The sequence below is a fragment of the Rattus norvegicus genome, chromosome 1 (assembly GCF_036323735.1).
Source record: "Rattus norvegicus strain BN/NHsdMcwi chromosome 1, GRCr8, whole genome shotgun sequence".
In the NCBI taxonomy this organism is placed as follows: Eukaryota; Metazoa; Chordata; class Mammalia; order Rodentia; family Muridae; genus Rattus; species Rattus norvegicus.
The window spans coordinates 244,528,950-244,555,053 of NC_086019.1; the positions used below are offsets into that span (position 1 = coordinate 244,528,950).

Sequence of the window (26,104 nt, forward strand, 5' to 3'; positions counted from 1 at the left end):
AAGTCACAAGTGTCTTATAAACAGTTACGTGAAAACGTAAGGCAATAAAAACACCCATGCTGGGGCTGGAGAGACGGCTCGGCGGTTAAGAGCACCCACTGCTCTTCCAGAGGTCCTGAGTTCAAATCCCAGCAACCACATGGTGGCTCACAACCATCTGTAATGGGATCCGATGCCCTCTTCTGGTGTGTCTGAAGACAGCTACAGTGTACTTATATATAATAATAAATGAATAAATCTAAAAAAAAAAGAAAACAAAAAACAAAAACAAACACCCATGTTAACGTTTTCTGTTTTGTTTCCTTGGAGACAGTGGCTGACCTAGAACTTGCTATGTAGACCGGGCTGGCCTTGAATTCACAGAGATATGCTTGCCTTTGCCTTCCTATTTAAAAGAAAGTGATTGCACTACGTGGTCTTAGGTTTGTGATTTTCTTGTCTTAGCCTCTTGAGTGCTAGGATTGCACTATGCGCCCCCACCCCAAGTGTGTGTATATATATATATATTTTTTTTTTTTTTTGAGCTATGACCTCATGTACCCTAGGCTGGTTTTGAATTCACTGTGTACTTTAGAACGATGTGTCCAGCTTTTGAAGCCACTCTTGTAAAGGAACCTGGGTTCTGCTCCTTTGCTTGATTTTCGAGATTGTATTTCAGTTACTTTTCACTCTTCCCCTTCCTCCCACATTCTCCTCCCACCTCTCCTTCCAATTCATGGCCTCCTTTTCATCAACCGTTATTGAGTACATGTATGTATTTGCACATACATATGTTCCTAAATATAACCTGTTGAGTCCATACAGTGATACTTGAATGTATGCTTCCAGGGCTGACCATTTAGCACTGGACAACCAATTGGGATTCTCTTCCCTGGGGGGACCATCTCTCCTGCTCCCAGTTTTATTCGGTTGTCTGTAATTCTCTTTGTAGGGTTGAGACCTCGTAGGCTTTTCTCCATGCAGTTTGACATGTTTGTTGGTGTCTTCCTTGTTTAGCTTACATTTGGGCTGTTGTGTTGGTAAGACTTTACAGGTATAGCTTCTGATGTCCCCAGGAGATAAAAATCTCACAGTAAAGCCTCTGGCCTTTTGGCTCTTACAATCTTGCCACCCTGTCTTCCACAGTCTCACCTGAGCTTTTGATGCAGGAGTTGTATTTGAAGGGTGAGGACCACACTTATCAGGCAGAACCTAGAGGAGGGCATTCAAAGTCAGGGTATGGAGTGGGATGGTGGAGGTGACACAAAAGGTCCTTTCTCTCTCTCTCTCTCTCTCTCTCTCTCTCTGTGTGTGTGTGTGTGTGTGTGTGTGTGTGTGTGTGTGTGTGTGTGTGTCTGCACACGTTATTCTGGATGACTGGAAGATACTATGAAGCCCAGGTTGACCTCAAACTCAATGAATAATTCTCCTGCTTTCAGCTTCCCAAGTGCTAGGAGTACCGATATGAGCCATTGTGCAGAGCTTCTTGAAAATGAAACATTTATACCAAGCATTACTAACAGTAAGCATTGTCACGCTATAATAGTTAAGACAATATGAGGTCAGTGTGAAGACAAACAGCCATGAAATGTTGAGCAGTACCCACTAAAACTGTGCTTTAATCTAGTTATCTATAAGCTAGCCCATAATTTCAATTTTAGGTATAAATAGCCCAACAGAAAAGAGAGCAAACGAGCATAAAAATACATGTATTGTAATGTTCATAATAATAGTGAGATTAGTTATGGTCCCTAACTGGAAACCATCTAAATGCTCAGTTAACAGTAAAATACATAAAACCTAAACTCTGCCATAGGCATGGAATCCTGCACAGTAACAAAACTATACAAATATGAAGGGAGGAAGCAGGAGGCTTAGTCACTCAAGGCAATCCTTGGCTAGGTAGCAAGTTCTAGACCAGCCTGGACTACATGGCCCTAAAAACAAACAAAAAGAGTAAAGATTAAAAATTCAACTTATGGCCTGGAGAGGTGGCTCAGCGGTTAAGAGCACTGACTGCTCTTCTAGAAGGTCCAGGAGTTCAAGTCCCAGTAACTACATGGGGGCTCACACGATCTGATGCCCTCTTCTTGTGTATCCGAAGACATGGACAGTGTGTCCATATGCATAAAAGAAGTACATTTTAAGGGGCTGGGGATTTAGCTCAGTGGTAGAGCGCTTACCTAGGAAGCGCAAGGCCCTGGGTTCGGTCCCCAGCTCCGAAAAAAAAAAAAAAAAAAAAAGTACATTTTAAAGGATTTATTTATTATGTATATGAATACAGAGCTGTCTTCAGTCACACCTGAAGAGGGCATCAATTTCCATTACAGATGGCTGTGAGCCACCATGTGGCTACTGGGAATTGAACTCAGGACCTCTGGAAGAGCAATCAGTGCTCTTAACCACTGAGCCATCTCTCCAGCCCCTTTAATCTTTTTTTTTTTTCTTTCTTTTTTTTTTTTTTCCGGAGCTGGGGACCGAACCCAGGGCCTTGCGCTTGCTAGGCAAGCGCTCTACCACTGAACTAAATCCCCAACCCTTAATTCTTTTTTTTTTTTTTAAGATTTATTCATTTTTATATATAAGTACACTGTAGCTGTCTTCAGATACACCAGAAGAGGGCATCAGATCTCTTTACAGATGGTTGTGAGCCACCATGTGGTTGCTGGGAATTGAACTCATGACCTCTGGAAGAGCAGTCGGGTGCTCTTAACCGCTGAGCCATCTCTCCAGCCCTTAATTCTTTTTAAAGACAGGATCTCATGTACTTTGGAACCTTGAACTCACTCTGTTGTCAAGAATAACTTGAACTTCTAATCATCCTGCCTCTACCTCCCTAGTGGGATTATGGGTATACACCACCATGCCTGATTTTATGTGGTGATGTTACCCAGAGCTCTGTGTAAACTAGATAAGCACTTGATCAACTGAGCTGCATCCCTGCACTATGTAAGCATTTTAAAACTATGTTTTAAAACAAGGTTGTGATAAACTGCTTTCCTCGTAGTTTACAAGGGCAGACGTACACATTGTATGTTCTCTTCTGCACTCATCTCCACAGACGTAAGAGAACCTAACATGGTCCTAGCAGCTACAAAACACACACTTAAAATTAAGGATGGCACCCTCAGCTGTTCACTGAAGGAGAGTGTAGGCATTGCACAAGAGCCTGAGAAGATCTTAGAGCTGAGGCTTAGGGGCAGGAATGCTTAATTTATGTTAATCCAAGATGCAAAACCACTCCATTGTAATGTTACTGACTTTAAATGTACATACAGACAACTTGAAAAATTATATCAAGATATAATAGTGGTGTGTGCTGGGAAGTGGAAATCCAATGAGTAAGAGACACAGAAGCAAGAACTCAGCAAATGCGTAGAGTATTTAATGAATTATTCAAAAGCATTTCTGAGAACTGAAGGAAGTGAGTTGCCAGGCTGAAAGGATTCTGGGTGTTTGGTCCAATAGATGAAGGTAGATTTGCATATAAACTCATGACTGTAAAATCTCGAATTCAGCCACTAAATGAAGCTTAGCTTTGAATAGGCAAAATAGCGACTTAAAAAAAGTACTAATATTGAGTATGATGGACAGAGAGTGTAAAGGAAGGTAACCATTATCACGTCTATAAGTCGATAAATAACATTTAAAACTGATGAACAAAATGTAATAGTGTGCAGGAATTCCTTAAAAAGCTGGTAATAGACCAATATTAAAATTTTTTTCAGCCAGGCATTGGTGGTACATACCTTTAGTGGTTGGGAGGCAGAGGCAGGTGGATCTCTAATTTTGGTCTACAGAGTGAGTTCAAGGGCAGCCAGGGCTACACAGAGAAACCCTGTCTCACAAAAGATAAAAACAAACAAACAATTTTTTTTTCAAATACTTGAAAGCGATTGCTTCTGAGAGGTGTTTGGAGGCATAGAGGCAGGGAAAATTGCTATTATAAACATTCTAGAACTATTCAAGTTGTTTTGACTTGACTACATTTTATAAGAAAAACAAAAATTTGAGGCTGGAGAAATGGCTTACTGGGTAAAGTGCTTGCTGCTTAAGAACAAGGACCTGAGTTAACACCAGCACCCAGTAAAAGTCACCTGTGTTGTGACACCCCAGGAAAGCACTGGGGCTACAGAAACTAGAGACTCCCTGGAGTATAATGGCCAGCCAGTCTAGCTGAAATGGCATGTCCCATGTCCACCAAGACTTTGTCTGATAAGGTGGATGACATTTCATTTCTTTGTAAAGAAAATGAATTTATGAAATTGCAGAAAAATAGGATAGGAAAAGTGGGTCATTCAAAGAAGTGACCCAAACACAGAAACCTCCTATTTCCTGCCTCAGCTCACTGGCCATAAGTTTTTTTTATTGACTGTGCTGTTTATAAGGGATTCTCTCTATAATCTCCATTAGCATTTATGTTTCAGTCCAGACAATAATACAGCCTGTTTGCATGGATTGGTCTACGGTAAGAAGTAAACAGAGATATTTTGAAAGTCAATAAATACGCACTGAGCAAACATATAAATTAGATGGGACAAACAGTAGTTAACAGCCTGGAATTCGAGGTCAGAAGTAACTGAGCATTTCCCCTGATGGTTAATAACTGTAGGCTACAGACACTGTGCTTACTTGGCTTGTGAGTTAACAACTGTGAAACAGTAGCTCCTATTCCAGACAGTTATCCTGAAGAGTTAGGTGACATGCACAAAGTCTGTAGTGTAGCGAGCCCTCACAACTGGTAACCATATCCATTATTGGGGGCTCTTGGTGGGCATGATGTGCTCATCTGTGATCTCAGCCCTAAGCACGGTGGGGTGAAGCATGAACATCTCCGTGGGTTTGACTGGTTGGTGCTCCATAGCAAGACATTTAAACTTCTTGTACTTTTATTGTTTTTCTGCTTGTTTTATAACAGGGTTTTGTTCCAGGCTAGTCCAAAACCAGCAATTCTACTGCCTTCCCCTCGAAAGTACTAGAATCATAGGTGGGTACCAATATACTCAGCCTTTAGAACTTTTTTTCTTTTTTTAGTGCCAGGGATCAAAAGCAGGGTCTCAAGCATACCGACCCAATGCTGTGCTACTGAGCCTGTATTTTACATTTTTAGTTATTTTCTTGAATTCCTTTCAACAATCGAAAAGATTTTACAGAGATACTGTTTTGATATTTGTGGTGACTTTTTTTTCCTTTTCTTTCTTTTTTTAAACATTATCTGCTAGGCACTTAATCCTCTAATAATCCTAACAATAAAACAGGAAACCTGAAAAAAATTTAAATTTCACATACACACACACACACACACACACACACACACACACACACACACACACACGTTTAAAACCTGGGACTTCCTATTAATGGTACAGTACCTGCCTGGCATACATAAAGCCTTAGGTTGGCTCCTCAGTGCTTCCTAATGCTTTCCCAGGAGATTGATGCTGGTACAGGGACAGGCTGAAGTTCTGCTGTCCAGAGCTGTCCCCCAGGAAAAGGTATCATCCCGCAGTTTTGATAATTTATCTTACAGCTCGACCTATATAAAAATGCTTCTGGGCTTCACTTTCCAATCAGAGAGGCGAGAACTTTTCCTCTTTTCAGTTCTGGCTCAGGCTGTAAATAAATGAATTTCTTTGCATCAACTCCTGTTTGCAGGACTGTGTGTGTGTGTGTGTGTGTATCTAGCAAGCAGCAGACCTGATAAATCAGATAACATAATTTTCATTATCTCCATTTTACTACAAGGAAACCCAAACTATGAGATGTTAAATGGTTTCCTTCAGGCACCAAGGATATATTTACTTTCCCTATAAATGTATGTAAATGTCTGTTCAAGATAACTGGGAAACCAGCGAGGGGTGTAGATGGTAGAGTGCTGGTCTAGCATAAAGAAGTCATGGGTTTGATACCCAGTCCAGTATAAATGGGAATGGTGGCAAACGCTGTAACCTCAGCACTGGGGAGGTCGATGCAGGGTGATCAAAGTCATCCTCAGCTAGTGAGCTTGAGGCTATCCTGAGCTACATAAAACCCTGTCTCAAAAAAAAAAAAAAAAAAAAACCCAAACAATATGAAGCAGGACCCAGATGAAATTTACATATTAAGAAGCAAATAGCAAGTTCCTTTAGAGAGGGGTGGTCAAGTTTTGTTTTTCCCACGGTTTCTTATAGCCTAGCCTGGCTTGAACTTGCTAGACATCCAAGGCTAACCCAGACTCTAAGACTGAGATTACAAGCTTGTCCAACCAACCCAGCTAAAAATCGGTTTTTTAGAACCAGAAACTGGCAGAAAGATGAGAACAAGAAAAACATCCAAAATGTCAAAGGACTAGAGTTCCATCAAGGCAGCTGGTACACCAAATACAAGGGGAGATACAGAACAGTGGAAACAACACCTTCAAATAGTGGTCCTCAGCCTTCGTGGATCTCCGTTGAACGACCCTTTCACAGGGGCCACCTAAGCCCATCGGAAAACACAGGGATGGTAAGGCCTTTTGCATCCAATCCCAGTAAGATTGAAGACCATGGGTTGGAGAGATGGGTAAGGGCATTTAAGAGCACTTCTTGTTTTTCTAGAGGACCTGAGTTCAGTTCCTAGCATCCACTGCAGGTGGTTCACAACTGCCTTTAACTCCAGCTCCAGGGGATTCAATACCATCTTCTGGTGTCCAAGGGCACCACCACACACTTGGAGGGCAGGCAGACAGACAGACACACACACAAATAAAAAATAATTTTAAGCCAAACCTCTCAAAAAAAAAAAAAAAAAAAAAGCAACAAAACCAGCCAGGAGCCAGGAGTGGTAGCTCGTTCTTTTAATATTAGTACTCAGAAGGCTGGAAGATGACTGAGGATTCTCACAGGGCTATCCTTGTGTTCAGAAAGATATCCTGTTTAAAGAAACAAACAAACGAATACAAAAGAAAATGATGGACATAGTATAGTTTGATACTAAACCTCTTGTAGTCCACTGGGGCCTCGAACTGGAAATGTATAAGAATGATCTTGAACTCCTGATCCTTTTGCCTCTGTCCCCAAATGTTTGTGGTTTGCTTTTCAAAGGGTATTGGTTGAGTGAATGCAGTAGCAGGGAGGAGGAGAAGGGTAGAAGTGGGAAATCAAGGGAAGTCGTTCAGGGACGAGAAGCAAAGCCTTGGAGTAAGGTAGTTGTAGAGGAAGGTTCTGGTTAAAAACCAGTGTTGAAGTGAGAAAGGTTTGGGTGGAGGTAAGGGTAAAAAGAAATCTGGTATGCTCCCTTTTGTGGGACATTTTGAGATGGCGGTGAAGTCTCTGGAGCTAGTTTTTCTTTTGTTGTTGTTTGTTTTGTTTTTGAAGATAGGGTTTCTCTGTGGGACAATACCTGGCTGTCCCGGATTCTCTTTTTATGTAGATCAGGGTGGCCTTGAACTCTGAGAGATTCACTAACCTCTGCCACTTTGGCCGGCCTCCGCGGGTATTTACAGCTGGCTATGCTTAACCCAGAGGCCCAGGGATCTGGACTGGCGAGGTCGTAAGCTTCTTCCCGGCACCCGCTAGTGACATCAGAGGCTAAACCGCTTTAAGATCCCGTGAAATAGAAAAGCAGCTCCGGGAACCCACTGAGGTAGAGGAATCAGCCTTACTTTTTCCCCGGCCCCCATCTACACCTTTAGCAGTCCTCTAGTTCCTCACCTCTGAGGAAAGCGAGAGGCCTCTGAGGGCTGATGGCGGGCAGGGCCGAGCGAGCATGGAGACGTAGCCGTCTCAGGCCCCAGAAGCCTGCCAGCGGCAGCACAGAGTACAACGGACAACTTGCACCAGCCTGCACCACCAGCCACGCCCCGCCGTGACCCACGTTGACGACACGGGGTCCCATGATGCCTTGCGCGCCGCTCTGCCATTGGCCCCGCAAGTCGTCTTCCTTTTTTAAATTGAGGCGCCGAATCGTTGCTAGTTTCTGAGCAGAGGAGGTTTGTCCTCTCCGGCTCTTGCGGGGCGGTGGCCACGGCCAAAAGGTCTGCGTGGACCTCGGGGACGCGGAGCTGCAAGTCTTGGTCCTTCTTCCCTGGTCAGCACCGGGCGAGAAGAGGCGGCGCCCGGTTCTTACTGTGTCGGAGTCACCGCCAGGCCGGCAGGTTTTGGCTCGACCGTCATGGCGTCCCAGCCGAGTTCTTCTTCGAAGAAGAAAGAGGAAAAGGGCAAGAACATTCAGGTGGTGGTGAGATGCAGGTAAGGAAAGGCTGGTACGAGTTCTGAGGCGGAGGCTTCGCAGTTGGGCTCCTTCCTGTGCCGTTCCGGAGAGGCGCCGATTTGTTTACCTTTTCTGAAGGAATCTAAATCATCGGTTTCTGGGCTCCTCCGTGTTTTGTTCGGTAAAAAAGCTACCACGTTCAGGTCTAAATTAGGGTTTGTTTCGGAGCGGAAAGGATGTTGGTGTTAGTTATAGAGTTAAGCGGCACAAAGAATTTGATGGTTGCTCTTCGCTGAAAAGTGCGTTCCCATCTAAAAGCCAACGTCGCCGAAAATTTATCTGTCATTGCCCTTTGCTACACCGTGCGAGTTGTCAGTTCGGGAATAAAGCTTCAGATCTACTTTGTATGTAGTTTGGCGCTTGCCTTGGGGCTATTTCCACCTCAAAAAGAGTAATGGTTCTTTATTGTAGATGGCAACGGCCTATTCATCTCTATTAACCAAGTAGAAATTACTGAGTTTAAGTTAAGGTAAGTTGTAAAGTGGGTGTATGAACCTCACAAGCTAACGAAGGTACATGTCTGTGGTGCAGCATATTTCTTTTTTTTTAATCTGCGTTTGTTCACAAACCAAAAGCCAGAATTGTGAGTAGAGGAAGGATGTGGGGGTTCAGCACTCCCTGACTGACAAACAAATAACTTACCCAAATTTTTTAATTTTTTGAATTCTTGTAGTATTACCGAGGCTGGTCTGGAACTATATGTTAGTGTACTTTGCTGTCTCAGCCTCTGTCTGGGTCGTTTAGTTGAGATTGCTGGGTGACAAGTGTATGCCACTCCACATGTCATTTTGGTGGTTGTTTGTTTGTTTGTTTTGCTGAGACTGGTCTCAAACTCAGACTCGTTCCCTGTCTTAGTTCTGAGTTCTGGAGTTATAAGCAATTGGAGTTTGAATTACCAGACCCAAGTTTTTAAACTAGGTGTCAGAGAGAGGGGTGTGGCAGCAACCTCCAGTCTAATCGAAGATACTTAATTGCTGCACTGTGGAGCTGTAATTTAGCGACTTAATTTGGAACTTTCTTTTTAATCAACAGGAAATTAAATGCACTTAAGAATTTAGCAAAAAAAGAATTTAGCCAGGCTGTGGTGGGACATACCTCTAATCCCAGCATTGAGGAGGCAGAGGCAGGTGGATTGCTGAGTTCGAGGCCAGCCTGCTTTACAGATCGAGTTCCAAGACAGCCAGGGCTATGAAGAGAAACTCTTCATAGATTTATTTTTAATAATGTGTATGTGTGTCGGCATTTGCATACCTATGTGAGTGCCTATGTCGAACAGGAAGAAAGCATCACCTCTAGAAGCTAGAGTTACAGGTGGTTGTGAGCCAGCACCAGGTGTGGGGACTACAAACAGAACTCCTCCAGCCCTCTAGAGGAACAAGAAGTGTTCTTAATCTAAGCTAGCTCTTACACAACAAATGCACTTTTTTAAAACAATTATTTTGTAATAATAATTACTATTATTATACAATATTATCTTTTCTGTGTGCTATTATTTCTTTTGTTACTTACAAAATATTTGAGTCATAAGAAGTTATAAAGAAGACTAATGGTGGGTTGGGGATTTAGCTCAGTGATAGAGCGCCCTGGGTTCGGTCCCCAGCTCCGGGTGGGGGTGGGGGGGAAGAACACTAATGGTGGGGTTGTGGTGGTACATACAGGTCTCTAATCCCAGCAATAGGGAGGCAGAAGCATCATTGTAACATATGCTTTTGTTTATCACTCAAATTAAGAAATAAAACATCTCTGACCATACTGTCCTACATTTCAAGGCTTGCCTTAAGAGATTTTTTTTTTTTTTTTTTTTTACCAGTGAAAAACGTCTACATGTGTCTGTTAATAGTTTTGTCATAGTTTTCTTTTTCTTGTCTGGTTAGTCTTTATCAAGGAGTGTTCCCTGTGCCAGTCTCATTAAGTTTAATAAGCTGCATATGAGACTTTCTTAGGCTGTGGTATGTTAGATCTTCTTTTGTCTTGTGCGTTTGGTGGCAGGGTCTCAGGCTTTCTGTCTAGTCCCTGACTCATCTGCACCCAGACTTGAAGTCAGTGCAGTCAGTGCTCCTGTGGCCGCTTACTCAGTTATGATGCTACATGTGTGTGAGCCACATGCCTGTTTCTGATGCTGTTGCCTATGCCTTTGGTGTCTTATCCAAGGAATCATTGCTAAAGCCAACGTTGCCAGGTGTGTTTTCTTTGTTTCTCTAAGTTTTACAGTGTTAGATCTTAGGTGCAAGTTTTTGGTTCACTCTGTGTATGCTAGGTGAACATTCAGCTTCAATGTGTAGGATACCCAGTTTTTCATGTTACAAAACTAAAGACTAAAATCATTCTTCTAAAATCACTTGCCTGTATAGGAGAGGGTTTATTTATGAGCACTCAGTTCCACTAGTCTATGTCATGTCTGTCTGTGCCGGTCCTGTACAGTTTTGACTGCTTATGCTTTTAAAATTTTAAAATCAAGAAGTGTGAGTCCTGGGTTGGAGAGATGGCTCAGTGGTTAAAAACACTGACTGCTCTTCCAGAGGTCCTGAGTTCAAATCCCAGCAATTATATGGTGGCTCACAACCATCAGATGCCCTCTTCTGGTGTGTCTGAAGACAGTGACAGTGTATCCACATACATAAAATAAATCTTTAAAAAAATTAAAAAAAGGGCTGGAGAGATGGCTCAGCGGTTAAGAGCACTGACTGCTCTTCCAGAGGTCCTGAGTTCAATTCCCAGCAACCACATGGTGGCTCACAACCATCTGTAATGAGATCTGATGCCCTCTTCTGGTGTGTCTGAGACAGCTACAGTGTACTTACATATAAATAAGTAAATAAATAAATAAATATTTGAAAATCACTTTAAAAAAAATTAAAAAAAAAGTGTGAGTCCTGAAGGGTTTTTTTTTTTTTTTTTTTTTTTTTTTTTGGTACTTTTGACAGACCCAGGCTGTTCTCTTGCATGTTGATTTTCCTGCCTTAGCTTCACAAGTGATGGGATTTTACCATAACTGGCTTCAGTAATGTTTTGTAATTTTCATGTTTCAAATCTTTTATACTGTCTGACTAAATTAATGTATTAGTTTAATTCTTGATGTTATTTTAAATTGAATTACTTTTGTAACTTTCTAGATTGTTTCTCCATAGGATATGTTTCTGATTTTTACATGTTAATTTTAAATCTTATTATATGTGTATATGATGTGTATGTAAGTGCCAGCATTCATGTGCCACAGGGTGTGGTGTGTGTGTGTGTGTGTGTGTGTGTGTGTGTGTGTGTGTGTATAGACCGGGAGACAAATTTAGGAAGTCTGTTCTTGTCCTCAGATTTGACCCAGAGAATGCTTTTACCACCTTACCCTGCTCACCTGCTCTGACTGTATCTCAATACTTTGTTGAATTTATTATTTAAAATTTTTTTTTAAAGATTTATTTATTTATTACATATAAGTACACTTTGGCTGTATTCAGACATACCATAACAGGCATCAGATCCCATTACAGATAGTTGTGAACCATCATGTGGTTGCTGGGATTTGAACTTAGAACCTCTGGAAAAACAGTCAGCTCTTAACCACTGAGCCATCTCTCCAGCCTATATTTAAAGTTTTTAATGCAAGGATTAATTTTCACTTATGTGTTATGTGTCTATATGAATGTATATCATGTATGTGCCTCTTTGCGGAAGGCAGAGCTAGAATTGTGTATAGTAGTATTTTGGTGGTCATGTGGGGATTGCCACACCTCCTTTTGCTTCCAGTTATCTCCAGGGGTTTTTTGTTTTTTTAAAAATATTTTTATTTATTTATTATATATAAGTACACTGTAGCTGTCTTCAGATACACCAGAAGAGGGCATCAGATCTCATTACAGATGGTTGTGAGCCACCATGTGGCTGCTGAGATTTGAACTCATGACCTTGGGAAGAGCAGTTGGTGCTCTTGACCACTGAGCCATATCTCTAGCCCCTGTCTCCAGGGTTTTTTACACCACTTTATCCTGTTTAGCTCTCAAATACAAGACACAGAGACTTGGTATTTTTTTTACTAATAAGCTGTTGGAACTGTACTGGCAGGTTCTGAGCTATTCAACCAGACTAGTCTGTTGATACCCAGATAAATGCCTCATTACTTGCTATCTGAGTCTTGCTCTGGCTTGCTCTGCTCCATGTCCTCATGGCAAATCCTCTTGGTGTTCCCACATAGTCTCTTTATACTGTCCTCCTCCTTCTCCTCCTCCTCCTCCTCCTCCTCCTCCTCCTCCTCCTCCTCCTTCTCCTCCTTCTCCTCCTCCTCCTCCTTCTCCTCCTCCTCCTCCTCCTCTGCTTCCTCCTCCTCCTTTTCTTCTTCCTTCTCTTCTTCCCTTCCCTTCCTCCCTCCCTGGGATCCCATGCCCCGTTTCTACTGCCCTCTTCTGCTCCACCATAGGCTGATCAGCTCTTTATTAACAAATCAGAGATGATGGAAAACAATTTTTACGTAATGTTGAAACCGTAGGTAGTTGACCACACTATTGTACTGTAACCAGATGTCCAGGCACCAAAAGAAATCAGCATCTGAATATACAGTATACAAGACCAACCCTGACAGTTGTGAACCACTAGACTTGGGTGTTGGCAAATGAACTTGAGTCCTTGGGAAGAACATTAAGCGCTATTGGCCTCTGACCTATCCTGACTGCTCCTACTTTTTTTTTTTTTTTAAATTACATGTGTAGTGGGTTTGACCTAATGCTGCTTGCATTATGATATTAATTTGGGTCCTCAGACCCTGCCCCCAGTTGGTAAAGATGCCATCAGCCAATGGCTGGATAGGGCAGACAGACCCAGGACTTTTAGGATTCCAGGGCTTGGGACTGAGAGAAGGGAGAGGAGAGCCTGAGAAGAGAATGGACAGGGAGGCAAAGCAAGCTTGTGAAGGAGCCACGAGAGTGCCGCCCAGTTGGGCAGGCCTGTGGGTCCAGAGCAGCCAAGGTCGAATATCGAATTTAGTCAGTACTAGCTCAGGATTATTGGAAGGAGGTTAGGAAGTGGATGTTAGAAGAGGCCCAACTGTTGAGCTGTTTATGGCATATCAAAATATAAAGGCTGTGTGTGTGTGTGTGTGTGTGTGTGTGTGTGTGTGTGTGTGTGTGTCTTTAATTTGGGAACATAAAATATGGGGGCGGGTAGCAGGATAGGGCCTCCGGTATTTATAAAAAAATATTGCTACATACATATTTTCTATGCTTTTAAGACTGCATCTACTAAGTAAGTCAGGGTCCTGCCAGTTTTTGTTGTCTCCCTGGAAAACTTTTCTGCCAAAATATCTACATCTGACTCCTTCACATTTTACATTCTGCTTAAATATCACTTCATCAAGAAGCATTTCATAATCACACCAAAGTAGTATACTTATCTATCTTATTAATTCCTATGCCCTTTTACTTTGCTCTTTTATTTCTAATTTATTAGTAGCTAATATATTTTTTTTCTTTTTTCTATTTTTCAGAGCTGGGGACCGAACCCAGGGCCTTGTGCTTGCTAGGCAAGCGCTCTACCACTGAGCTAAATCCCCAGCCCTAGTAGCTAATATATTTATTTGGTAATTTCTCTTCAAGAATGTTAGAAGTTCCCTGAGAAGGATTTAATGATGTTCTGTTTATTTTTCCTTTGAGACAGGATCTGATGAACCCAGGTGGCCTTATTCTTACTCGAGTAACTTATTTTTCTGCCTCCTCTTCTGAGTTCTGGAGTTACCAGTGCGCACCCCTGTGTTTACGAGGTGCTGAGGATGGAGTCCATGCCTGCCTGTGTGCATCTTAGGCAGGCAAGCTTTCTTATCAACTGAGCTACAGCTGCAGCAACCCTTTTTAAAAAGATTTTCATTTTTCATTGTGTGTGTAAATAAGTGTGTAGGAGTTTGGTGTCCCTGGAGTTCAGAAGACACTCGGATCCCCAGGAACTGGAGCTGCAGGGGATTGGGTACAGTGTGGGCTCTTCACTGCTGTCTTTCTAGCTCACAATTTGTTTTTTGAATTTTGTTTTGTTCACTAGTTTATCTCTGCTATCATATAGTTAGTACATGATGAATATTTATGGAATGATACAGGATTTTTTAAAAAAAATTTAGAAATCTTTGGTCTCCCTCTCTTACCATTTTGGTTTGAAATTTTATACATCTGTATTGAGGCCCAAACTGGTGGAGTTAGGAATCAGCAAGAACCTTGCAATTTCTAGTTAGAGAAATTGGGTTAGGAAAACAATAGCTTGGAGGTACTCTTTCCAGTACACTGACAGTCTCTAAAATACCTCTTGACAGCTATATGTGATCTGTATAGATTTATTACTCTGTCCTAACAATTTGAATGTCGATCATTCAGGAGCTTAATCTCATGTTCATGCTAGAAAGTTAACAGATACTAGAAATAGTAGAACAAAGCTTTAGTCACTGGAAAGTAAATCCACTATACTTGATACTTTAGCTTGCCTCAATATATGTTGGTTTTAACTTGGATTTTAGTGGACTCTTAATAATGTTGTATATTCCTCCATGTAATATGCATTGCTCTTGGCTTCAGTATGGTGGCAAAATGATAGCATTACTAGTACCCAGAAATTAAATTTCCCAAGATCACAAATTTGCTCTTCTGACCACTCAGTAATGTGCTAGTGAATGGGGTATGGAAAGAGAAGTTGAGATATGCATCTTAAATAAATAACACCCTGGTTGTCTAGCAATGAGAGAAAGATTTTCTTTTTTTTTCTTTTTTTTTTTTTTTTCTTTTTTTCGGAGCTGGGGACCGAACTCAGGGCCTTGCGCTTACTAGGCAAGCGCTCTACCACTGAGCTAAATCCCCAACCCTGAGAAAGATTTTCTATTTAGACCTTCCTTACATAATGTGCATACTCAGTGGGATAAATAACTCACCTTTGGCTCAAATATGTATTAAGTATGTGAGTATTTTATGAATTCTATTCTGTGGGTTGTATTTCTTGATAGGAATTAATAGGGGCCTTATTTGAGGTTTGTGGGGAAGAAGAGTGCTGTGAGTATGAGTTCCTGAGTTTTGTTCTGAGACAAGTGCATGCCAGCCATACTGCCAACTGAGCTTCATCCTTAGCTCAAGAAATAACCTGTTTCTCTCTTTCCCTCAATTTTAAAAAACATTTATTGGTTGATTGGGTGGGTGGGTGGTTGGTTGGGAGGGAGTATACTCAGGCCAGAGCACAACTTGTGGGAGTAGATTCCTTCTTTTCACCATATGGGTTCTGGGGCTTGAACTCAAGGTTTTAGGCTTGATGGCAGACATGGAGTGAGCCATCTCACTCTCCCACTCGATCCTTCTCTCCCTTTAAAAATGGGTCTGGTGTGAATGCATGCATAGGCCTGGAGTTGACCTTGGCTCTCTTGTTAGGTGGCCCAGGATCTCTCACAGAACCCAGGGAGGCAGGGGAGGCAGAGAGAGACAGAGGCAGAAGCAGAAGGATCTTTGTGAGTTTGAAGTCAGCCCTGTGAGTTGCTGGACAGCCTGGGCTACAAAGAGACCCTTTCTCAAAATAGATAAATCAAGTAGGAATGGAATTCTGAAAAAAGAGACGTTCTTACATCTTAAATTATGTTGGCCTCTCTTCTAAAACAGTTAGAATGGGAGCTGAAGATGGGGCTCATTGTGAAGTGTGCTTGCCTGCCTTGCATGAAGCCCTGGGTTTGCTCTCTACTGCCTCATAAAATTAGTACTTGATGGGTAGATACAAGAAGATCAGGAGGGCAGTTGGGATTTAGCTCAGTGGTAGAGCGCTTGCCTAGCAAACGTAAGGCTCTGGGTTCAGTCCCCAGCTCCGGGGGAGATCAGGAGTGCAAAGCCAGCCACTGCTACATAGAGAGTTTGAAGCCTGCCTGGGTTACATGAGACCTGCATCAAAAAGAGAAGACGGCAGAGGGACAAAGAAGGAAGGAATTGGTAGAATTATGTTTTACCTGTCTTTGAAAATTAATTTATTTCTGGGGAACAGAGGCCTTTATGAGTCTACTGTCTGCTTTATTTCCTCTTTATTTAATTCCTATGAATAATTTTATATTGCATACTTTTTCTTGATTAGTGTACTTAGGGGAAGTGTTACTACTTAACTTTACTGAACGTTTCTAATCCTGTGTTTCTTTTACAGACCATTTAATTTGGCAGAGCGGAAAGCTAACGCCCACTCTGTAGTAGAATGTGATCACGCACGGAAGGAAGTCAGTGTACGAACTGCAGGGCTGACTGACAAGACCTCAAGGAAAACATACACGTTTGACATGGTACTTACTTTCTTCTCTTTGATTAGTCACCAATGGAAAGTGTTCCGTGGAAAACGGCATGCTTCTGAGCTTTGCCCTCAAATTGGATGAGCTCATTTCTAGTGGGCAAATTATTAACATGAATCATGTGTTTTCAGAGCTTTTTTCTTTCTTTTAAAAATAGGTGTTTGGAGCATCTACAAAACAAATTGATGTTTACCGAAGTGTTGTTTGTCCAATTCTAGATGAAGTTATTATGGGCTATAATTGTACCATCTTCGCGTAAGCAAAACAACTTTTCAAGTTTAGAAGGTTTAGATATGTGCATTTGTTTTTGACTTTTTAATGGTTTTTTTGAAATCTTTCACAGATATGGCCAGACTGGCACTGGAAAAACTTTTACAATGGAAGGTGAAAGGTCACCTAATGAAGTATATACCTGGGAGGAGGTATTTATTGTTTTATAATGTTCATTTATCTCAGTTGTGGCAAAAATTTAGCCAACAAAAATTCGTTTATGGACCTCTGTTGAAATGCAGAAGATTAGAAAACCATGTCAACCACGAACCTAAGTTCTTTATTGTACTAAAGTGCAATAAGTAATAGTTTAGTAAAATTACTGTCATGTCAGAAATATATGGTCTTACTGGGAGAGAGAAGACCAACACATACAGTACAGTTAAGTAATAAAAAGGGAGGGTCTTCTTAGACTTCAGTCTCTCCCCTACCACTCTGCTTTATCTGTAGGGAAATGATTAATATTTCAAGACCTGTAGCAGGTACCAAAGATAGTAAACAATATATACGCTATGTCTTTTCTTACATATGTACCTATGATAACATCTAATTTATAAATTAAGTATAATAAAATTTTATCAACAATAACAATAATATAACACAAGAATTATAGCAAAGTACTATAGTATATTATTCAAATATGGTTTCTCTGTATTTTAAATTTTTATTATAATTTTACTTTATCACTTAAATGAAATACTTTACATTTTTCTCTTTGGTATCCTCAAATTGCCAGAATCACTGCTATTGTGCTTTAGTTTAAAAATTATTATGATTGGACTGGAGAGATGGCTCAGTGATTAAGAGCACTGACTTCTCTTCCAGTTCCTTAGTTCAGTTCCCAACAACCACATGGTGGCTCACAACCATCTGTAATGGGATCTGATGCCTCCTTCTGGTGTGTCTGAAGACAGCTACAGTGTAATTATATATAATAAATACATATTTTTAAAAATATTATTATTCTTGTTGTTGATGATATTTTTGAGACAAAGTCTTATACTGTAAACTCAGGCTGGCCTGGAACTTACCGTATATTGCCCTTGGACTTGTAATATTTCTTGTATCTCAACCTCCATAATACTGGGATAACTTGAAATGAAGTTACTCAAATATTTAATGCTGCCCTTTCAGAATAATGGATATTCTAGTCAACAGTGCTACCAAGTGGCTAATAATTAGGAAGCATAGACAGTATAGTCAGTCAAAGTGATTCATGTCCCTGGCAGGATGGTGTGTAAAAAAATTAAATCTGTTTTCTTCCTAGCTCCTGCTCCTGCTCAGAGAATGACAACTCTGAGACTAATTATTTATTATTAAATGCCTAGGCCATAAGCTTCTTTGGTTCATCCCTGACTAGCTCATAGCTTACTTAACCCATTCACACTATTCAGTGTCTTCTACATAATTAGTTACCTCTCCTTCAGTCCTGGCCCATTTCTTCATGGACTCTCTTCAGCATCTTCTTCATAGTCTCACAGGAATCTCTCCCTCATCTCTTCCTGCCTTTCCATTCATCCTCTCAGTATTTTCCAGAATGTTCTCTCTTCCTGCTAGTGTCCCATCTTCTGTTTCCTGCCTCACCTCATTGGACATAGGCATTTTTATTGACAGGTCTGATGTTCATAAGAAATCTATAATGGTTTATTATTTCATCATGCTACTTAGAATGATGCCCAATTTTTAAATTTAAAAATTTAACACTGTTTTTCTGTACTTTCCATTTAATGTTTTAGATTGTGGTTGACTATACCTTAGACTGATATGACTTGACTTTTCTGACATTGGATTAGTTAGGTTTTAGTTTTTAATTTACCTTACTGTAGTTGTCTCTCAGTATCCATGGGGGGTGGTTGATTCTAGTACACACAAAAATACACATACCAATGTATGAGGATGCTCAGAGTCTTTTTATCAGATGTTACATGTTTGTGCATAAGTTAAATACATACTTTCAGATAGCTTAAATCATCCATAGGTTACTTGCAATACTTAATACAATGTGAGTACTATGTAAGTAATTGTTATATTCTTTTTATTTGGGGAGGGGCAGAGTTGTTTGTTCTCAGACAGGCCATAGTAGCTCAGGCTGACCTTAAGCTTGTTTTCTGGCTGAGCAGACCTTGAACTGACCTTTTTCTCCCTAAGTTCAGGATTGTTGGCATGCATCTGCCCCACCCAGCTTTGCTATGTATGAGTCCTCTGTCTGCATGTACACCTACATGCCAGAAGAGGGCATCAGATGCCATTACAGATGATTGGGAGCCACCATGTGGTTGCTGGGAATTGAACTCAGGACCTCTGGAAGAGCAGACAGTGCTCTTAACCACTGAGCCATCTCTCCAGTCCGCAACGAGGAATTAAGTTCCCAGATGTGGCCCACCACTGGTTCTTTGTGATTGGTAGAATGCAGAAGAACTGCATGGGAAGGGTAAACTGGTTCATACTGGAATCTACTATAAGCCAAGGATGGTGGCTGAATTAGAGAATTGCAAATTAGAGGCCAGGCTAGGCTATATAGTAAACCTTAAATAAACTAGACTTAGGTATGATGGTGTGCATCTGTCATTCCAAATACCCTGGAGACTGAGGCAAAAGTATTTCAAATGTGGGGCCAAACTGGGCAATTTAAGGGAGATTCCTGTCTCTGAGAAGAAAAACAGGGTGGGAGGTATAGGAGAGGTAGGCACCTGCAGGCGTGTGTTAAGACCTCACGCTCCGTCCTTAGTGTTGTACACATACTAATAAACTCGTAAGGAGGTCTTCGTCATATTTTAACAGTTTAGTAAATGACACTTGAGTTTATTTTAATTCTTAATACTATAATTTCAGGATCCTCTGGCTGGTATAATTCCACGTACTCTTCATCAGATTTTTGAGAAACTTACTGATAATGGCACTGAGTTTTCAGTGAAAGTATCCCTATTGGAAATCTATAATGAGGAGCTTTTTGATCTTCTGAGTCCGTCTTCTGATGTTTCTGAAAGGCTGCAGATGTTTGATGATCCCCGGAACAAGGTAACTCAGGGTTTGAGAAGGAAAGTTTCCAAATTTTACTGTAGAGTCTTTTAAAAGTCAGCGTACTTTTTCTATATAAAGTAATAGATGTTGTTTGATATTTGATCAGAGAGGAGTGATAATCAAAGGCTTAGAGGAAATCACAGTACACAACAAAGATGAAGTCTACCAAATCTTAGAGAAGGGGGCAGCCAAAAGGACAACTGCAGCAACCTTGATGAATGCTTACTCCAGGTGAGAAGCCACCGTGCGTGCTTTTTGCTCCACTGTTTTCCTTTTGCTAAGACTTTGGAGGCATCACGTTAGGATGGGTCAGGGAATTGGGTCACAGGGATTTGTGCTGTAAGCGGAGGGAGTCCTTGGTACTTGGCATCAGATTCATAAAGAGGCTGTTGATATTGGAAGATCAGAAAACAAAGATAAGGTAAATAAGTGCAGAAGTATTAATGTGCTAAAGACATTCTTCTGCAAGTGATCGTATGCTGGGGGTGGTGTGGTGGTTCACATGTGGAGATGAACCAGGTATGTGTAACTAGGCCAGCTTGGGCTGTACAGTCAAAGCACAGTCTTTCTTATTAATCTCTAACCTTTCTGTTGACTCAGAAACCAAACCAAAGCAAGGTGTGGTGGCACACATCTTTAGTGGTGGCACTTAGAAGGTGACAGCAGGGGGTTGGGGATTTAGCTCAGCGGTAGAGCGCTTGCCTAGGAAGCGCAAGGCCCTGGGTTCTGTCCCCAGCTCTGGGGGGTGGGGGGGGAACCAAAAAAAAAAAAAAAAAAAAAAAAAAGAAGGTGATGGCAGGTGGAAGTCCAGGCCACCCAAGGCTACAGAATAAGAGGTCTCAAAACCAACAAAGCACAGACCAAAGGAATTGAACGAAACTGTGTCTTGCAGGTTAAGTTTTAGGATGAAATGTGTAGAGCCCACACTGCCGTTCAAAGGCGGCCTCTCGGCCCCCATATGGTTTTAATAAAAGGACAATGACATGTTAATTTTCATTCTTTTGTGGAATTTGACTTTTTTTTATTCTGGAAATTAAATCCATGTTATATGTTAGGCAAGTACTTGATCACTGAGCTATAGAAATTGAGATCAAATCTTTGTTTTAAAAAGATTTTACGGGGCTGGGGATTTAGCTCAGTGGCAGAGCCCTTACCTAGGAAGCGCAAGGCCCTGGGTTCGGTCTCCGAAAAAAAGAACCAAAAAAAAAAGATTTTACTTAGGAGTCAGCCCACAGATGGTCACCAACCCTCACATTCATGAAAAGGGAGAAGGGAACAAATTTCTCTATTCTGTTTATCACCATGCCTGATTATTTTTTTATATATATAAAACAAAGATCATTTTTTATGAATAAAAAAATTAGCTCAGCTTTCCCAAGGCAGCTTGATATTTATGTTAATTGGGTTAATCCCACAATCTTGAAGTAGAAACCTGTGGTAGGGCTGGCTGATGATATGGCCTCTTAAGGTGCTTGTCCTGCAAGCCTGGCCATCTGAGTTTGAGCCCTAGAACCCACTCATCTAACGGCAGAAGGAAAGAACCAAATTCCATGTGGAATGTGCCCTACCTCATACCCAATCCACACATAATAATACTTTCAACATTAAATCAGTAGATAGTAATAGAAAAACATAAGATAAATACAACTCAGCTCCTTGTACCCTTTTTTGTAATTTAAATAACTTATAAAATAAGAATTTTTAAAAGTACAAAGAAAATAATACAAAATTACCATGTTTGCCACTGCTAATGACATTCATAAACGCATTGATGTTCTGGTTTGGAGCTCTCTGCTCTGAAACATTCTTCTTTTCAGATATTTGCCTGAAAATTCTTTGTATCTGTGTGTGTTGAAGGGGATAGAACCCAGGAACTGCAAAAGTTCTAGGGCAGTTTTGATAGCTTCCTTGATAGGGTCAGTATCGTAGCTAGCAGGTAGAATTTTGTCTTTCCAACTTCTGTTTTCTGATTGATGTCTTGACCCTCCCTGGTGCATTCAGAGCTTCCTTTCCTGTTTTCAGTATTAGATGGGGAACAAATAATGTTTCTGTTGTAATGAGTAGACAACTTGATCTTGTTTTCTAGTCGTTCACACTCAGTTTTTTCTGTCACGATACACATGAAAGAAACGACAATTGATGGAGAAGAGCTTGTTAAAATTGGCAAGTTGAATTTGGTAAGCATCCTGCCTTGATGCCACTGTGCTATTCATGATTACTTCCTGGAGAAGCTTGCAATTCTCAATAGTTATTTTCATAGTTACTTCACCAGTTAGCTTTGGAGTGGGAGAAGGAATTTGTTGTGGAAAATTTATTTTGCTAGTGATTTAGAACATTGAATATAATAAAATATATAAAAGAATACAAATCTTTGAATTCAAATACAATAGATTGACATTTTTTCTTTTTAAATTAAAGGTTGATCTTGCAGGAAGTGAAAATATTGGGCGTTCTGGAGCTGTTGACAAGAGGGCCCGGGAAGCTGGAAATATCAACCAGTCCCTGCTGACTCTGGGGAGAGTTATCACTGCTCTTGTGGAAAGAACACCTCATATTCCTTATCGAGAATCTAAACTAACAAGAATCCTGCAAGATTCTCTTGGGGGGCGTACAAGGACATCTATAATTGCAACCATTTCCCCTGCGTCTCTCAATCTTGAGGTAAGCCCTTTGAGAGAAAGCAGCGAGTGTGGGAAGAACTATAAGCCTTTCTTAGCTGTCATATTTTTAGAGTTCATTTACTGGCTTTATCCCATACTATAATATAGAACAATCTGGTATGATAAAAAGCTAGTTATGACTTCCAAAGTGGTCTTTTTCCTTTCTTTCTTCTTTTTTTCTTTTTCTTTCTTTCTCTCTTTCTTTTTTTTTTTTTTTCTAATTTTTTTATTAGATATATTTCTTTACTTACATTTCAAATGGTATTCCTTTTCCCAATTTCCTGTCCATAAGCCCACATCCCCACCCCCTCCCTCATACAGTGTTCCCTCTCCACCTCCCTTACCCACCCCCCCAACATTCCCCTGCACTGGGGGTCCAACCTTGGCAGGAACAAGGGTTTCCCATTCCACTGGTGCCCCAACAAGGCTATTCTCTGCTACATGTGCAGTTGGAGCCCTGGGTCAGTCCATGTATAGTCTTTGGTTAGTGGTTTAGTCCATGGAAGCTCTGTTTGGTTGGCATTGTTGTTCTTATGGGGTTGCAAGCCCCTTCAGCTCTTTCAATTTTTCCTCTAATTTCCCTAAACAGGGTCCTGTTCTCAGTTCAGTAATTTTTTTTTTTATTTATTTTTTTTTATTAACTTGAGTATTTCTTATATACATTTCAAGTGTTATTCCCTTTCCCGGTTTCCGGGCAAAATCCCCCTCCCCCCTCCCCTTCCTTATGGGTGTTCCCCTCCCAACCCTCCCCCCATTGCCGCCCTCCCCCCATAGTCTAGTTCACTGGGGGTTCAGTCTTAGCAGGACCCAGGGCTTCCCCTTCCACTGGTGCTCTTACTAGGATATTCATTGCTACCTATGGGGTCAGAGTCCAGGGTCAGTCCATATATAGTCTTTAGGTAGTGGCTTAGTCCCTGGAAGCTCTGGTTGCTTGACATTGTTGTACTTTTGGGGTCTCGAGCCCCTTCAAGCTCTTCCAGTTCTTTCTCTGATTCCTTCAACGGGGGACCTATTCTCAGCTCAGTGGTTTGCTGCTGGCATTCGCCTCTGTATTTGCTGTATTCTGGCTGTGTCTCTCAGGAGCGATCTACATCCGGCTCCTGTCGGTCTGCACTTCTTTGCTTCATCCATCTTGTCCAATTGGGTGGCTGTATATGTATGGGCCACCTGTGGGGCAGGCTCTGAATGGGTGTTCCTTCAGTCTCTGTTTTAATCTTTGCCTCTCCCTTCCCAGCCAAGGGTATTCTTTTTCCTCATTTAAAGAAGGAGTGAAGCATTCACATTTTGATCATCCGTCTTGAGTTTCGTTTGTTCTAGGGATCTAGGGTAATTCAAGCATTTGGGCTAATAGCCACTTATCAATGAGTGCATACCATGTATGTCTTTCTGTGATTGGGTTAGCTCACTCAGGATGATATTTTCCAGTTCCAACCATTTGCCTACGAATTTCATAGACTCGTTGTTTTTGATAGCTGAGTAATATTCCATTGTGTAGATGTACCACATTTTCTGTATCCATTCCTCTGTTGAAGGGCATCTCGGTTCTTTCCATTTTCTGGCTATTATAAATAAGGCTGCGATGAACATAGTGGAGCACGTGTCTCTTTTATATGTTGAGGCATCTTTTGGGTATATGCCCAAGAGAGGTATAGCTGGATCCTCAGGCAGTTCAATGTCCAATTTTCTGAGGAACCTCCAGACTGATTTCCAGAATGGTTTTACCAGTCTGCAATCCCACCAACAATGGAGGAGTGTTCCTCTTTCTCCACATCCTCGCCAGCATCTGCTGTCACCTGAGTTTTTGATCTTAGCCATTCTCACTGGTGTGAGGTGAAATCTCAGGGTTGTTTTGATTTGCATTTCCCTTATGACTAAAGATGTTGAACATTTCTTTAGGTGTTTCTCAGCCATTCGGCATTCCTCAGCTGTGAATTCTTTGTTTAGCTCTGAACCCCATTTTTTAATAGGGTTATTTGTTTCCCTGCGGTCTAACTTCTTGAGTTCTTTGTATATTTTGGATATAAGGCCTCTATCTGTTGTAGGATTGGTAAAGATCTTTTCCCAATCTGTTGGTTGCCGTTTTGTCCTAACCACCGTGTCCTTTGCCTTACAGAAGCTTTGCAGTTTTATGAGATCCCATTTGTCGATTCTTGATCTTAGAGCATAAGCCATTGGTGTTTTGTTCAGGAAATTTTTTCCAGTGCCCATGTGTTCCAGATGCTTCCCTAGTTTTTCTTCTATTAGTTTGAGTGTGTCTGGTTTGATGTGGAGGTCCTTGATCCACTTGGACTTAAGCTTTGTACAGGGTGATAAGCATGGATTGATCTGCATTCTTCTACATGTTGCCCTCCAGTTGAACCAGCACCATTTGCTGAAAATGCTATCTTTTTTCCATTGGATGGTTTTGGCTCCTTTGTCAAAAATCAAGTGACCATAGGTGTGTGGGTTCATTTCTGGGTCTTCAATTCTATTCCATTGGTCTATCTGTCTGTCTCTGTACCAATACCATGCAGTTTTTATCACTATTGCTCTGTAATACTGCTTGAGTTCAGGGATAGTGATTCCCCCTGAAGTCCTTTTATTGTTGAGGATAGCTTTAGCTATCCTGGGTTTTTTGTTATTCCAGATGAATTTGCAAATTGTTCTGTCTAACTCTTTGAAGAATTGGATTGGTATTTTGATGGGGATTGCATTGAATCTGTAGATTGCTTTTGGTAAAATGGCCATTTTTACTATATTAATCCTGCCAATCCATGAGCATGGGAGATCTTTCCATCTTCTGAGGTCTTCTTCAATTTCTTTCCTCAGTGTCTTGAAGTTCTTATTGTACAGATCTTTTACTTGCTTGGTTAAAGTCACACCGAGGTACTTTATATTATTTGGGTCTATTATGAAGGGTGTCGTTTCCCTAATTTCTTTCTCGGCTTGTTTCTCTTTTGTATAGAGGAAGGCAACTGATTTATTTGAGTTAATTTTATACCCAGCCACTTTGCTGAAGTTGTTTATCAGCTTTAGTAGTTCTCTGGTGGAACTTTTGGGATCACTTAAATATACTATCATGTCATCTGCAAATAGTGATATTTTGACTTCTTCTTTTCCGATCTGTATCCCCTTGATCTCCTTTTGTTGTCTGATTGCTCTGGCTAGAACTTCAAGAACTATATTGAATAAGTAGGGAGAGAGTGGGCAGCCTTGTCTAGTCCCTGATTTTAGTGGGATTGCTTCGAGTTTCTCTCCATTTAGTTTAATGTTAGCAACTGGTTTGCTGTATATGGCTTTTACTATGTTTAGGTATGGGCCTTGAATTCCTATTCTTTCCAGGACTTTTATCATGAAGGGGTGTTGAATTTTGTCAAATGCTTTCTCAGCATCTAATGAAATGATCATGTGGTTTTGTTCTTTCAGTTTGTTTATATGATGGATCACGTTGATGGTTTTCCGTATATTAAACCATCCCTGCATGCCTGGGATGAAGCCTACTTGATCATGGTGGATAATTGTTTTGATGTGCTCTTGAATTCGGTTTGCCAGAATTTTAATTGAGTATTTTTGCGTCGATATTCATAAGGGAAATTGGTCTGAAGTTCTCTTTCTTTGTTGTGTCTTTGTGTGGTTTAGGTATAAGAGTAATTGTGGCTTCGTAGAAGGAATTCGGTAGTGCTCCATCTGTTTCAATTTT

At 41.0% G+C, this 26,104-nt stretch overlaps 1 protein-coding gene and 2 long non-coding RNA genes across 6 annotated transcripts in view; 1 reads left to right on the forward strand and 2 right to left on the reverse strand.

Moving 5' to 3' along the window:
* Kif11 (kinesin family member 11) overlaps nt 1-26,104 on the forward strand; it is a 94,335-nt gene that overhangs the window by 34,034 nt on the left and 34,197 nt on the right. For 3 of the 4 annotated variants that reach the window (XM_063275808.1, XM_063275788.1, XM_063275836.1), the window contains 7 exons: nt 16,336-16,468; nt 16,632-16,729; nt 16,818-16,896; nt 19,577-19,762; nt 19,872-19,996; nt 21,852-21,942; nt 22,184-22,426. In XM_063275808.1, the coding sequence (XP_063131878.1) occupies nt 16,466-16,468; nt 16,632-16,729; nt 16,818-16,896; nt 19,577-19,762; nt 19,872-19,996; nt 21,852-21,942; nt 22,184-22,426 (825 nt within the window). In that variant the 5' untranslated portion in view covers nt 16,336-16,465. Of the gene's footprint in view, nt 1-7,917; nt 8,187-16,335; nt 16,469-16,631; nt 16,730-16,817; nt 16,897-19,576; nt 19,763-19,871; nt 19,997-21,851; nt 21,943-22,183; nt 22,427-26,104 lie in introns of those variants that run through there. The other variant, NM_001169112.1, reaches the window with a different exon arrangement.
* Nucleotides 6,779-7,789, reverse strand: LOC134483989 (uncharacterized). The gene is made up of 2 exons (XR_010061245.1): nt 7,405-7,789; nt 6,779-6,868 (listed from the first exon to the last, which is right to left on the reverse strand). It is a non-coding gene; the product is annotated as an uncharacterized LOC134483989 (long non-coding RNA).
* LOC134483990 (uncharacterized) lies at nt 19,517-21,604 on the reverse strand. Its single transcript, XR_010061246.1, has 2 exons — nt 21,499-21,604; nt 19,517-20,151 (listed from the first exon to the last, which is right to left on the reverse strand). It is a non-coding gene; the product is annotated as an uncharacterized LOC134483990 (long non-coding RNA).